The sequence below is a fragment of the Poecilia reticulata genome, linkage group LG16 (genome assembly GCF_000633615.1).
Source record: "Poecilia reticulata strain Guanapo linkage group LG16, Guppy_female_1.0+MT, whole genome shotgun sequence".
NCBI classification, from domain to species: Eukaryota; Metazoa; Chordata; class Actinopteri; order Cyprinodontiformes; family Poeciliidae; genus Poecilia; species Poecilia reticulata.
The window spans coordinates 11,064,484-11,078,529 of NC_024346.1; the positions used below are offsets into that span (position 1 = coordinate 11,064,484).

Below are 14,046 nucleotides of genomic sequence, written 5' to 3' on the forward strand. Positions count from 1 at the left end.
GGATGGATGGATGGATGGATGGATGGATGGATGGATGGATGGATGGATGGATGGATGGATGGATGGATGGATGGATGGATGGATGGATGGATGGAAATTATGTTGAACATCCTTTCACACTGATCAGCCGAACCAGGACTTTGTGATTGTTTTTGTGATGTTTTGCAATCAAAATCATAGCTTTTGTGGTGATAATTTAGAAGTATTTGTAAGAAATTCCTACAATGTTTGAGCTAATATATGATGTTAATTGTGACTTTTTATTAATTGCTGTATCAGTCACATATATAACTTGACATCAAGTGAGGCTGAGGCAGCAGCCACTAGTTAAACCGAAAGTTTTTGGCAAATTTTTAGAAAAAATGTCAGTAAAATCAGAAAAAATGTGGGGAACTGTTGATTTTGTGTGAATTTTGTGTGTTTGTGAAAAACTGGAGGGACTTATTGATGCAATCTGGAGGGCCACATAGAGGGCCACATAAAAAGCTATGGTGGGCCATATTTGGCCCCCGGGCCTTGAGTTTGACACACGTGCTGTAAAGGAACAAAATGAATGGCATTTCTGCATCTTCTTCTCTAGTTTTCATGTTGTTTGATTTTCAGAGAGTTTCTGTCCAGGAGGTTCCTCCTCTGCTGAATGGAGACTCAAGCCGCTCCCAGCAGCAGCAGCGATCGCTCCCCTCTTCCTCCTCCTCCCACAGCGACTCTGGTCCTCCTCAGGGCTCCCCTCACTCTTTCCGCACTGCCTCCTCCACCGCTGCAGCTGCTCCTGGGTCTTCTCGGGGAGCTTCTCCTCAGCACACCAGCACCCCCCTGAGCACCTCAGCGAGCCCCCTCTCCGATGGCGGCCCATCAGCGTCCGACACCGCCACCTCTCTCCTCCTGGCCTCCAACACGTCCAACCTGTCCCCAAGCCTCATCCCTTCCACAGTGATGTCCCTCAGTCAGATCTCTCAGAGCAGCAGCTCCTCTCAGGGCATGACCCTCCCCATCCTGCACAGCGCCCCCCACAGTCCACCGCTGTCCCACAGTGCTCCTCTCTCCAGGGCTTTGACCCCGGTGCAACTGCTGCACCAGCAGGTCGGACCCGGCGGGAGCCACACGCTGTCTCCGTCACACAACCCCTGGCTGCTGAAAGCCGGGGACGTTTCTGCTACTGCAACGCTGCCTCTGCCAAGGAGACCAGTCAGTGAAATGAGGCTCGGAGGCTTTCAGGGTAAGATGCTGGTTTTAATTTGCTGCATGTTTGTTTGGTCCCCAAACTGAAGTTAACAAAATAACAAAAACTGAAATGGCCATTGCTCCCTGTGCTCAAAACAAATCTCATTTACAGTATCATCTGGGTTTTCTTCTCAGATGATACTAATTTCCTGTGTTAAATTTTCCACTGGGCCAATCAGGGAACCGGAGAAGTTACTTTGCCGTTTTGAATTCTGCACCTAAAAATTAACCAAAGTTTGAAAAAATCTAAAACTACTACTGTAGCTAATTAAAACTAAGCAATGTTTAATTATAAGCTAGAAGGAGTTTCTTTGGATAATTATAAGCTAAATATTGAAAAATAATAACAATATTAATTAAAAATAATAAAAAAAATCCACCCTTCCCTTGAATCTTCCTTCTGATTTCTCCATCTTACTCTTTACCAGGCTCCAGTCTTCCCAGAGTGCTTCCGTTATCTGGAGTGACCCACGTGGAGGCCTTGTTCGCTCACACACCTGGAGCGTTGGACGGTGCTGGTGGAAGTTTAGGAGGCGGGGCTTGCTTACTTCACTTCCTGCCCGGGGATAACATCACCCTCCTCATCTCTGAGCCCAGAGACGGGTGGCACTACGGTCAAAACGAACGCACCGGACGGTACGACGCTCTGCCGCTTCACAAAAAAACTGATAGTTTCTACTGTTTAAAAGCGACTTATTGTGCTTCCTGGAACAGGTCAGGATGGATCTGTGGTCCATACAGAACATGTTCATAACATTTTTTGCTTAGATAATCTGATGACAGTCTGGTCAGTTCTGTGTATTTTGACTTCTTTTCAGAATGAGATGTTTTATGGAGTCTTATCACTTTAAATCCTGATCAGCTGCTGCTGGCCACGCCCCCTAACTCAACATTTACACATATTCACAATTGTACAAGTATATCTTTGAAAAACACTCGTCTTTTTCAGAAGTAAAATCAGTTGGCCAAACATGCTGGAGCTCCATTTGAGTTGCTAGGTAACATGGCTGGGCTTGGCGGGGGTTGCTAGGTAACATGGCTGGGCTTGGCTGGGGTTGCTAATTGCGAATGTCACTTAACAATCTGGGTGTTTTTAAAACGGCTCATTTTCCAGACACCATAAAACATCAACCTATTGCCAGCAAACAGCTGGGTGGTTTTTATGTGCTTGGGCTCTTTTTTTAGAAACAGTAGAGACCCAAATGGAAGTACAAACAAAAGGCAAAATGTAAATATTTTTTACCAAAAAAACTATCCTGTTCAGATCTGTCTAGGCTAAGTATTCAAGATTTTGAACTAAGGATTATTAAATGTTGCCAGGACTCTTTAATCACATAAATAGTTATTAAATTAAGCCTTAATTGGGATCGAGAAGCATTTTCCATTGATTTGACTTTTAAAAAAGTAATAGAAAACTTGCTTTTGAGTATATTTGTTGTGCTTGGTTGCTCGTATGTTCATTAAAAAACATCCTCTGCTGTTTGGCTTGTCAGTCTGCCTCAAATATTGACTTTTTTTCCAGGAAAGGCTGGTTCCCTTTCTCCTACACCCAACCGCAGCACAGCAGAACGGATCACCTTGAGGGGTACGAAGACAGAAAACAAAGATTTCTCAAGACATTTGGAATATATGTTGACAGTGGAGTTTCCCTCTTCCTGTTCACTAGTTTCTATTTTCAGTTTAGCTGCAATATTATGTTATTTATGTGTTTGGCTCAAATGTAATTGTTGCTCATTTTGATGTTGAACCTTGCATTTGATCTGAACATCTTTCATAACAAAAGCAGCACAGAAAACCAGGTTATGTCATAGATTTTGGTTCATTTTTTCCTTTCTGTCATCTTCAGCCCCCAATTTTTTTTTCAATTTCCAAAAGTCTGTTGACGATTTTACTCAATATCAACATTTCTCTGGTTTCATTTTGCTTCCTCATGTCGTTCTTTCTTCTCCATTTGACATTCCTCTGTAGCTCTCTCTTGCTATCGAAGGCTAACAGCACCAGCACCGGACAACTTGACAAGCTGGTGTCTGCAGGTCTTCCCGCCCTCACCCCCGAGTCTGAGGAGGAGCGCTCCCTCCCTCCTCAGAGGGTCAGCACCTTCCGTCCGCGCCCCTACAGCATGGCCGACAGCAACAAGGTGAGGCGTTTTAAGTTGTAGAGTTTCACAGCCTCGTGTTTTCTAGTGATTTAATGTTTGTGACGACAAGTTTCTTCTGGTTTGCAGATCACATCAGACTTAAGAGCTTCACCACCGTCACCCACCAGGTAATGTTTGGAGAAACTGAAGTTTCATTTAGAAACTGAAAATAAATATAACACAGCTTGTAAAAAAATTATAAACGTCTTATGTGAATCTATAAAATCTGTGGCTGACTCTACCCAGTAGGTATATAGTGATGTTTTCATAATCCTGTGATACAGAAGCTAGTTTTCTACATTCTGTCAGAGCAAACCAGTTTATACAAACCAGCGGTGTCAAACTCATTTTCATTTTGGGCCGTATCGAAAATCTGAATGTTCTCAAAGGGCCGGTTGTTCCAGAATATATTGATAAAAACCATTAAATTGTTAAAATATTAATAAGTAGATGTTTCAGCATCCAGTAAGTGTTTCTTAAAGTTAAATTATATTGATAATTCACACTAATTAGTCCAACCAGGACTTTGTGATTGTTTTTGTGTTTTTTTTGCAATCAAAATCATAGATTTTGTAGTGATAAAATAGGAATATTTGTCAAGAATTTTTACGATATTTGCGCTAATAAATTATGTTAAATGTGACTTTTTATTAATTGCTGTATCAGTCACATATATAACTTGACATCAAGTGAGGTTAAATTAATGTGTTTGGTCAGTTTTGAGAAAAAATGACACATGTGATATAAACTAACTGAATGCTTTCTTGTTTCAGGCCCAATCCGTTTGCTCACGTCCGCCTCAGAAAAACGGTCACCAACGATCGCTCGGCTCCCATAATCGAGTGACGTTGCTGTTCATCTGTTCATCGAGCCTCAGGTTCAGTCCTGGAAGCTGCACACTGTGCTTGCAAACTGTGTGATTAACTTTTGTCTTTTTTTTCTCAGTTGAATCATGTAAAATGCATTTTAGCTAAAAAAAAAAAAAAAAAAAGAAAATGTTTATTTGATTTTGATGTAATTGTAAGACATGGAAATCCAGTGCAACAGAAATGTGCCAATTAAGATAAATTGTAAATTTGTTTGTTTCTGTTTGAGAGCACCATGCTGCATTTTACTCTTCAGAAATGTGACTAAGCTGTCCTGGTCAGCTCTTAGACGTGAAGGGTGCCTTTTGTGTCTTATTTTTAATTTGTGCCATATTCAAAAACGTTCTGGTGCAACATGGACTGGATCCTGTAACAAAAGGTTTTACACATCAACCGCGGAAGTATTAACGGGACGAGGACCGGCTCCTTCTCTACAGCCCTAAATATTTTTCAAAAAAGCTTCCATGTTTGTTGCATTTTAGTGAAAGATGGCATTTAAATTTTATTTTATAAAGCTAATTGTTTAGATAAAGCACAGGGCATATTTTAATGAAACTGAGACAATAAGTTGGTTTGTTTAAATTTTTATAACCATGAATAGGAAGTGACTAAACGCACAAATCTTAATTCCAGTTAACACTAATGTTTCTGCTGCTGTAATGTTTTCTATTTGTCGTTGCTTGTGAAGGTTTTCAGATTATTTTTAACTTGCTTCCTATAATCAGGATGCAAAGAACAGAAACTCCTTCAGCATTATTTTTTAACTATAACAATGTGGCTCCGATTCAGTATTCATAAACTTGCACACTGTGAAGCTGAACAGGTGAAGGTTAAAAGGAAAAGTGAATTTTTATTTAGAAGATGGAAAGTTGGGGAGGATTAAAAGTTTAGGAAACAAGGAGCTTGCATTTTTAGTCTGGACTTTACGTCTTGATTCCTTTTCAGACCTAAATCTAAAGCTCTCCACCATCTATAGACTCGCTGATTGTAGATGCGTGTTTACGAGTCAGACTGAGCAGAATCTTAAAAGAGTGATGTGAAAGCCAAGGAGGAGGACATGACTGAGCTCACTGTGGAAGTGTTTTCAAAGAAAGTGAAGGAGAAAGCATACAGGAAGTTGACCTATGTCTAAGCAAGTATTTGTCAAACTGAAGTCATATTCAAGGATGTGTGAGAATTAAAACATCCTTTGTGCAAAGTAAAAAGTATTATTTTCTTCTGTATTCAGTCTCTGTGACATTTCAGCACCTTAAAGATGTAAGGTGTAACAATAACAACACAAAATTATTTTTAACACAAAATAATGAATGTCAAAACGATATACTGGTTGTTTTAGCTTGTAAATGTTGCTGAAAAGTCGTAGCATTGCATAATTCATCCAAATCTGAGGTCACTTTACCCAAGATGTTACTTTGCGCAAATTAAGACCTTTTTTTTCTACACAAAATGTAATGTAAAGTACTTTCCCAGAGCATTTCCTGAAACAGGTGCTTTCCTAAAACTCTGTTGAACTTTCCGCTTCCTTACCAAGAACTTGTGTTTTCTATAACTTAGCAGCTACTTTCAGAAAGTGACCCGACACTTTCATGTAACTTCCAGGGAACTTTAACTGTGTTTAACTAACCAGGTACTTTCCAGGAACATTCATGGGATGTGTTTGTCACTTTCTTTGAACTAATACGTTTCTTTCAGGTCACCAGTATTTTTTGTAAAGCTTAAGGAAGGTTCCCTGTAGGCTCCTGGAAATAAAGAGTAAATTTCAGACACACATTGCATGAGAATTTCAAGGAAAGCTCTAAGAAAGTTCTGGGGAAGCAGCCAGTAAGTCTGATGAAAGTTACAGGAAAGTAACATCTAAACTGCAGGAAAATTACGTTCTTCAAGAATATGTTCTGCTTTATGTTGTGCTACAATGCAAACACATTTACTGCAACATTTTCACTTTGATTGAATATTTTAGTTTCTAAGCCGCTTTGACACAAAATCACTGACTGCAAGTAGTTGACATTTTAAATTTTCTTTTGCAGCCTGTAGAGGTTGTAAAGCTCTGAAATAAAACCACTTTTTATTTCAGTTGCTTAATCTCACAGTAAGAGCGTTTTCTGTGTTTATTTTATTTTAATTTCTGGAACATTATCCTCCTTCAAAACCTCATGAGAACATTTTGAGCTTATTGGTCGTGACCATCAGTCTTTTCGTTAAAGTGTTATAATATTTCAAAGAGTACTTGATGCCACACACTCCAATAAAGTTCCAGAAAAACAGTTCTCTAGCATCACAATGTGTTTGTCCTTCATCATCTCAAATCTTCCACCGAATGTCACGATGCGTTTAATTCACACACAGTAGCTACAGTTGAAAAGCTCTTGTGAAGACGTGGCGACCCCAAGAGGTCACTCTGTCGCAGTTCTCTGTTAGTGAGCTTTAACATGAGAATTTTTATTTTTCTTACGATCCTCATTGCTATGTGTCAAGGCAACATAAATTTGGGTCTATGTCATGTTATATTTTTATCTATGAAAATCATTCCAAGTTCCCAGAAACTACACGACCACCTTTATTTTAATTTTAAAATAATGTTGTGGTTGCTTTTATTTCATAACAAATTGTTAGGTATTCAAAATTTGCACTGATGGGTCTCTGGATTTAGATTTTTATTGCAGAGCAACTGAATCTATTTGGATTAATTTTACATTTTCCAGAGATAAATTATCTTACTGAAATAAAAAATATATTCTTAGGATTTGTTGCACATTTTTATCAAGCTTAACAGTGAATATGTCCAGGACTGCATGTTTTTTAATGGGGAGAGAACAATTTGTGTTACATTTGTTGTTTTATTAGATATACTCATATGCAAATATAAATGCATGTAACAAACCAGCTGTAACTGATCCTTCATGGTGTTAAACTGCATATTCCTGTATTGTCAACAGAAACTCATAGCTTGACTTGTATTTGGGTTTAACAATTTAAAGTATTTACTGTTGGTCACCATTCTTATTTTTTCCTGTTACAACTGAACTGATCACAAGTTTAAAATTACTCAACTGAAGTGAAACATTGTTAAAACCTAAACATGAACTCCTGAAATGACACACATGCAGCATATAACTGTACTAATATGACATTATTACACTGTGATGAATGGTGAAGAAAAACAATGGATTTCTGATTATTCACATACTGTGAAATAAATGTTTCTATGATAAATGCTGACAGTATCTTTGCAAAGTGAGATGTTCACAGAACTTAATAAGTTCATGTATGTGCTTTTATGTATAAAATTTACATTTTCAGCTTTGTTGCTGAAATGTTAATTTATTGGCCTTCAAATTGATGATGTATGCCTTTGTATGAACTGAACATGATTTTTCTTTACTTGAATGTTTATCAGTAACTCATAAATCTTTAAAAAAAAAAAAAAAGTTGGGATGAGCAAATCAGAGATAAAAGTTAGTCATCTGCCCCTAAAACCAAAGCAAACGTCTTTCACTTTCCATTAAAAGAAAAAACACATTCAGACGTAGCTGTTAGAAACAGTTTGTCAGATACACAACAAATCAACATGACAACAGTAGGATTAAATAGAATCTTTACTGTGATGCAATTACAACTGGGAAAACTGAAGAAAAACACAAACAGGAGCAGCAACAGGTATTTTGCTCATTTTATAGCTTTTTAAGCCATTCCAAGCTTCTTCCTTTAGCTTCACAGGGATGTGAGGGAACATCAGGCATGTTTCCATCATCCCTCACAGGAACTAAAGAAGAATGATTAAGAAACACACACACTTTATTGATCAGCATTATTAAATATCAAGAGCTTGTTCCACACAACTCACAAACAGAATTATACCATGACTTTTGTGAAATGACGAGTTTACCTGGATAATTGTATGGCGTGACTTGATTTATCATTCCTGCGTATTTTGCGTAGGGGCTGATGAATGGAAGAATAATACCTGAAAATACAGATTATTTGTAAATGTGCATGATTACAATAGCAGAAAATATACATCTCTTTATTTTGTCACAATGCCTACATTTAAATGTATTAATTCACCACATAACGGAACCTGGAATAGTAGTACTCCAGGTAATCATTTAAAAGTTGGATGAACATTAAAAAAAATCTGATAAAACAGTGTTATGCTGAAACTGTGCAGTACACCTGGGCTTCTTGCTTACCTACAAGGCCAATCCCACAGGAGACCAGGATAACTGGCTCCTTATTCCAAGCATTTTTCAGGAAAGCTCCAATTCCTGCAGGAAAACCCACGGCAGTGTTTAAAATCCGCATCAACTGCGGTGTGGCTAGCAGAATTAGCTCATGTTAGCAACACATTCAAGGTCAGAATTTTCCTTCCCTTTCAAAAGCCTACCTGTGCTTTAAAGTCACGCCGATATAAGGTTTGTCTTAATTCTAACAGTAAATGTACTATTAATAGCAACAGGAGACACACTGAAGCTAACTTTAATAAATGCAGTTTAGAAAAGCGAGAAAATAAACACGTACCTGCCATCATGTCCGGTGTAGCTTCAGGACAGAGGGTGTTCATGGGAAATGTAGTAGAAGGAGAAATGACGTATAACTTCTGCGTCGGTCGCACATAAACACAAAACGAGGTGAGATTGAGCTATTTTTATTTGTTGACGATCTTATTGTTTTAAATTCATTCATTTTGAATGTTTTATTAATGATTACCCCCCCAAAGAGTTTATTTAGGTAAACGGAGGTGTTTCATGCAGTTTGTAGAAAGTTTAAAGGGAAAGAAACAGCTTTTAACTGCTGCTGCTAGAGCCGCGGCTATGCTGTTTATAATCTCAGAAATTACTGGCTGGTGGTTATACTGACATTTACTGGGATTTATATAGCAATTGAAAATGTATGTTCTGTATCTTTAAAAATATTTTTCAACGTAGTTTTGATGTTGGGTTGATGTTTTTTGTTCTCTTTAGATGATGGAGGACTTCTCTGGGTTGGCTCTACCTCCTCTTTTTGGAGGACACATTCTAGAGGCTGAGTTGGAGCCTGGTGGTGTAGAGCTGGGACCAGGAGAGGTATTAATAAATATTAGTCCCTTGCAAAAATATCCCTCTTATTGAACTACTGCACATTTACTCACATTACAGCCAGAACTGCAAAATATCTAATCACAGATTCAATATGTGCAACATCATATCACAATAATGGAAAAGGCAGCTAAGAGTAGGGATGGTTTGGCTTAATTATAATTATTATTGTCATACTAATGTTAAGCAATAGTATCAGTGTATTTCTAACATCATTCATCTTTAACTAAAAGTCAAACGTTGATGTAATTCACTGAAGCTTAAGTTTATAGACCACCACAGAAACTCTGTAAGTGTGAGGAGAAAAAAAAAAAAGATTTGTAGGAAACACAGAGGCTACAAAACATGCTGTGCTTTCTTCTACCCACTTAGCTTAATTATGTAATTATGTTAATTGTGCAGATTAGTTTCTTCTGTGATATTAGGGTTATAGATATTTTATAGATTTTTTGTTGTTGTATTTCTTTCTGTCAGGTGGAGCTTGACCCAGATCCAGGCGGCAGCGAGCTGCTAGAGACCACAGCTCAGGAAGACGAAGAGAGGAGAGCTCTCGACAAAAGGAAATGTCTGGTGCTGAGCAGGAGGTGCAAGGAAATTGAACAGGTGTGCGTAGTGTGTTTGTGGGTCACTTCCTGAATGCATTTCCTTTGAAATGTGACAAAAGAATCAAGTGTCTTGACAGCCATGTAGTGCCTTATTTAAGACATCATTAGGTGTCATACTACATGGACTTTTTAATTTTTTTTTTCTTCAACAGGTTCTTTTACTGTTTTACTGGTTGGTTTGTTTAGAAGTATAAAACTTAATGTCTGATGAATATGTTGCTGTTTCACCTTTACCGTAAAATACACACCTCTATATTACAATGTAACCAGGTGACCATGAAACAGTTCAAAAGCTGAACAGATTCTTAGAACAAATCAATGCATGGATGTGTCCTAACTATATCCAGCTGAACAGAAAAAAAATGAAGTTATTATCTTTGGACATAAAGAGGAACGATCTATAGTCAACACACAACTTCAGTTATTACAGCTAGAAACTAGCGAACAGGTTTGAAATCTGGGTGTGGTGATGAATTCACCACGCCCAAAGACTGGAACTTTCAGAGAAACATAAAGACAATTACAAGGCTTAAACCCACCTGTCTATAGTTTCCTTTGATTAATAACAACTGGAACGTCATAAAGTGTACAGTTCATTTTTCAACTTTTCAGTGGTTTCCTTTACTTTGCCCACTGTAATGTTTTTCTGGTTTGTTGTTTTATTTTCTTTTTAAGCAAGCAAAGCATTTTGAGTTGCCTTATTGTCAATCCGTGTTGTGTTCAGGTAAATCAAAAAATCCTGGGTCGCCTTCACCAAGTGCAAAGAATTACGCGACGCTTGAAGAAAGAGCGACGGTATGAAACTTCAGTGTCTATATAAAGTTTTTATGCTTTGTTGCAGAACCTACCTTCAAGGCTTACCTGAATGCTCTGCTGATTTCCGCAGGTTCCTCATGAAAGCTTTAGATGCCCATGGAGACGATTACAGAAATTCCCAGCTCACCATACTGCTTGAAGTAAGAATTACGGAGATGGAGTCTTACAGAGTGAACTGTCCCTTCAGTTTGTAATAAAAGTGGATTGAAATGGGAAATGCGTATCAGTGAAATATTGCTGAAAATAGTTCAGCAATATTTCTCTATTCTCTTAAATCCAAGAGAATATAAGCTTATGTCTTGTTTATTGCACTGCAATTTAGTTCTATTTTCATTTTTAAAAATTCACGTGTTTTGTTTTTTTATAATAAAATATTTTTCTGGTCATCCATTCACTCAAACGTAACAGATAAATTACTTTTTAAAATAATTACAAGGTTTCCCCCAGAAAACTTGCTAAGCTCTGGTGTTAGGGCAGTCATTCATCCAGCGATCCGTTGTGTTTTTGAGTTAATTTTTTTTTTTTAATTGACAGGAAATTTTAAAATATCACTTGTTAATATGCATTATTGAAAGACTGGAAGATTAATACCTGAACACCAACTATAAAGTCTTATAAAATGCAAACATTTTACAAAGACTTAACCCTGAATTATTTTTGTCTTCCTAATTTCTGCAGTCGAAGCTAATCTGGTAATCCTTGAGGAATATCAGAATTGCCAAAAAAATGTGCAGTATGAACAAAAATATTGTAGCTGATCAGTCAATTTGAAGCCAAAATGCTGTGCAATAATTTGCTTGAGACCATCCCACTTTCACCATGACAAAACACTACGATTGTTGTAACATAATTGAATTGACCTAAATGTATATGTTCTCTGCTGGCTTCAGGAAGAGCCTGGAGCCCACTTGGATTCTGCTGCCGGAGTCGAGGAGGAAAGACTCAATGGTTTGTCTGGTTCCTCTGCAACTCTCCATCATGCAGCCGGACCGAAGAAGAAGAGACACAGAATTTCTCGGCAAGATAAGGACAGAGATCAGCAGGTCAGTGAATAAACGATGTCCAGTTTTGGTCCTCAGTGGCCAGTTCCCTGTATGTTTTAGAGTGATCATTGGGTGAGAGGTGAGGGTTCACCCTGGACAGATCACCAGTCCATCACTGTGCCACTCAGACACACAGAACAAGCAGCCACACACTCTTCCAGACTTGATAGCCATTTAGAGTAACCATTTAAGCAAACAGTCATGTTTTTGGACTGTGGGAGGAAGCTGGAGTATCCAGAGAGAACCCACGCAGAAGAAAACCAGACAGGGATTCAAACCCAAGACCTTCTTCCTGCGAGGCAACAGTACTGCCAACTTCACCACATACTCCATGTATTAGGTGTATTGAACCAGAGAAACATTAAACATGCAGAATGTTGGTCATTGGCAACACTGGAATAACTCCACTGTTTGCTTGTGATAGTAAAAGATTCAGTAAAATTTTAAATCCCTGACTGTGTTGAATAAATTGCTTATGAATAAACAAAATTTTACCTGTATGTTTCAGATTGAACCTGGCGTGTCTGTGTTGGCAGAGACTCACTTTGGAGAAATGCCCAGCCCAACATCTCTGTCACACTGAATGGTGGCCAGCATGTTTTTCTTGAACTTTAATTGTATAATGCAGCCTTTCCTTAGTCTGACTCTGCACTATTTGTTGTTTCCCTTGAAGAAACCAAACAGACTGGACTCTTGTAAGACAATTAATGTTTACTCAATTCAGCCCAGATTTTGTATTTATAAGGTTTGTATATATGTATTGGTATGTATGTTGACTTGTGTGCAACAAGACCTAATTATGACCAATATACAGTATTGTGACCAGCTCAGGTTAAAGAGGATACGACGAAATGGAACAACAGAAATTATCTCACTACTTCCATGAATATTACAAATTTATTTCATTAGTAGCAGTGATTAAAATGTATAATCTTTTGAATGTTGGTTATTGATACTGTAAAGTTCATGTTTTTAAGTGTTAAAATGACTCCATTGAGCAACTGAGGCAAATTCACCAGTTTTGTTTTTCTACCGCGTTCAATGTTAGATCATTACGATCAAGATGTAAAGGCATTCCACCTGCTTGTGGCTAAATGTCATAATGACAGCACTGTAAAAATAAAGACAATTACTTTTGGGGTGCTGGTGACCTTGCTAAATTCATCCCTCTGGTTCAAAATCAGAAAACAGGACAGCTGAGGCGAGAGCTCTGGTAGGTGCGATTGAATCCCTTCTTGGAGGAAAGGATAAATAAACAATGTTAGATTTAGTTTTGAGTTAAAGAATGTATGGAAGGCATTTAATGCCGACAATATAGCACATTTTAAGACATAAAATCACTAAGTGTTTCACAAGATCACAAGCAAATTTAAAAAGATTTGTTAAATCTGGGTCTACAAGAGACTGTACAGAGACCATCAAAAGTGATGAACAAAAGGCATTTTGTCTAATTTTGCCTTAATTTTTGTCTCCTTTTGACCGCATCCGGTTATGGGGATGCATTTATATGTTATCAGTCCTCTGATATAGTCTGGTGCTAGACCACCAAGAGCTCTCCAAGTCAAAACAAAGTCTTACATTGCACCAGAAGGCAGAGTAGTTGCATCAAGATTGGAGTCACATTTGAAACACTGGATGATTTTTGTCCAAATGCAGAGACATGTTGGACAACTTGCAGCTGTTCCAGGAATGTTGTACTAAGACATGTGTAAAGTACATGGCAATAATCCAACCATAGTCAATCAAAAGCAGGAATTATTTCCAATTTCGAAAGTGAGATGATGGAACTTAATTTGGCAAAAATTTCTCAGATGATAAAAACAAAGAACCAGAAGTTTGACATGTTCATCTGAAGTACCAAAATTATTTTCCCAAAGAACCAAGAAGTACAAGAGGCTCCTTTAACTCAGACATTATTTCAATTATTTCAGTTTTGTCTTCATCCACCGCTTTGCAGTCTAAACACTAGATCTAGATTTTTCTGTATCCTAGGGAAATTATTGAAACCCCTCAGAACTGAATGATTTTTTAACGTAAAATCCCTGCTTAAATTTGATGACGGATGAAATTACTGATCAAATATCAATTTCCTTAAGCGTAACTGTTATGCATTCTAGAGGTGCATCTCAATAGATTTGATTATTAAAAAGTTTATTCCAGCAACCCATTCACTAAGTGAAATGTAATAAAGATTAATTACACAGAGGCTGATAAACATATCAGATTGGAATATTAAATCAGAGTAATACAAATAAATGTTATTACAGACAAGCATACCTGCTA

At 37.7% G+C, this 14,046-nt stretch overlaps 3 protein-coding genes across 6 annotated transcripts in view; 2 read left to right on the forward strand and 1 right to left on the reverse strand.

The window, feature by feature from the left end:
- Positions 1-7,437, forward strand: part of LOC103478092 (brain-specific angiogenesis inhibitor 1-associated protein 2) — a 24,242-nt gene extending 16,805 nt beyond the window's left edge. For all 3 annotated transcript variants that reach the window (XM_008431588.2, XM_008431589.2, XM_008431587.2), the window contains 6 exons: positions 604-1,216; positions 1,650-1,857; positions 2,744-2,806; positions 3,190-3,358; positions 3,446-3,486; positions 4,132-7,437. In XM_008431588.2, coding sequence (XP_008429810.1) covers positions 604-1,216; positions 1,650-1,857; positions 2,744-2,806; positions 3,190-3,358; positions 3,446-3,486; positions 4,132-4,204 — 1,167 coding nt within the window. In that variant the 3' untranslated portion in view covers positions 4,205-7,437. The remainder of the gene's footprint in view (positions 1-603; positions 1,217-1,649; positions 1,858-2,743; positions 2,807-3,189; positions 3,359-3,445; positions 3,487-4,131) is intronic.
- Positions 7,438-7,802: 365 nt separating this feature from the next.
- Positions 7,803-8,821, reverse strand: ndufa3 (NADH:ubiquinone oxidoreductase subunit A3). Its single transcript, XM_008431582.2, has 4 exons — positions 8,743-8,821; positions 8,415-8,489; positions 8,111-8,188; positions 7,803-7,987 (listed from the first exon to the last, which is right to left on the reverse strand). The coding sequence occupies exons 1-4, from the start codon at positions 8,783-8,785 to the stop codon at positions 7,896-7,898; spliced, it is 288 nt and encodes a 95-aa protein (XP_008429804.2). The 5' UTR covers positions 8,786-8,821; the 3' UTR covers positions 7,803-7,895.
- On the forward strand, positions 8,780-12,903 carry tfpt (TCF3 (E2A) fusion partner). 2 transcript variants are annotated; one of them, XM_008431583.1, is made up of 7 exons: positions 8,780-8,852; positions 9,186-9,287; positions 9,774-9,902; positions 10,629-10,699; positions 10,791-10,860; positions 11,611-11,763; positions 12,272-12,903. In XM_008431583.1, exons 2-7 carry the CDS (start codon positions 9,186-9,188, stop codon positions 12,344-12,346), a joined length of 600 nt encoding a protein of 199 aa, XP_008429805.1. In that variant the 5' UTR covers positions 8,780-8,852; the 3' UTR covers positions 12,347-12,903. The 2 variants fall into 2 exon arrangements, with proteins under 2 accessions (XP_008429805.1, XP_008429807.1); XM_008431585.2 differs by lacking the exon at positions 8,780-8,852 and adding an exon at positions 8,978-9,112.
- The last annotated feature ends 1,143 nt before the right edge of the window (positions 12,904-14,046 follow it).

What these genes read in the sequence shown, in the direction of transcription:
- ndufa3 (XM_008431582.2), bottom strand. Translation starts at nt 8,785, where the DNA reads ATGAACACCCTCTGTCCTGAAGCTACACCGGACATGATGGCAG. An exon ending in CTGTGGGATTGGCCTTGTAG is followed by an intron (nt 8,189 to 8,414) that starts GTAAGCAAGAAG and finishes CTGTATTTTCAG; the next exon opens with GTATTATTCTTCCATTCATC. An exon ending in CACGCCATACAATTATCCAG is followed by an intron (nt 7,988 to 8,110) that starts GTAAACTCGTCA and finishes ATTCTTCTTTAG; the next exon opens with TTCCTGTGAGGGATGATGGA.
- tfpt (XM_008431583.1), top strand. Translation starts at nt 9,186, where the DNA reads ATGATGGAGGACTTCTCTGGGTTGGCTCTACCTCCTCTTTTTGGAGGA. An exon ending in CGCTTGAAGAAAGAGCGACG is followed by an intron (nt 10,700 to 10,790) that starts GTATGAAACTTC and finishes TGATTTCCGCAG; the next exon opens with GTTCCTCATGAAAGCTTTAG. An exon ending in AGCTCACCATACTGCTTGAA is followed by an intron (nt 10,861 to 11,610) that starts GTAAGAATTACG and finishes TGCTGGCTTCAG; the next exon opens with GAAGAGCCTGGAGCCCACTT.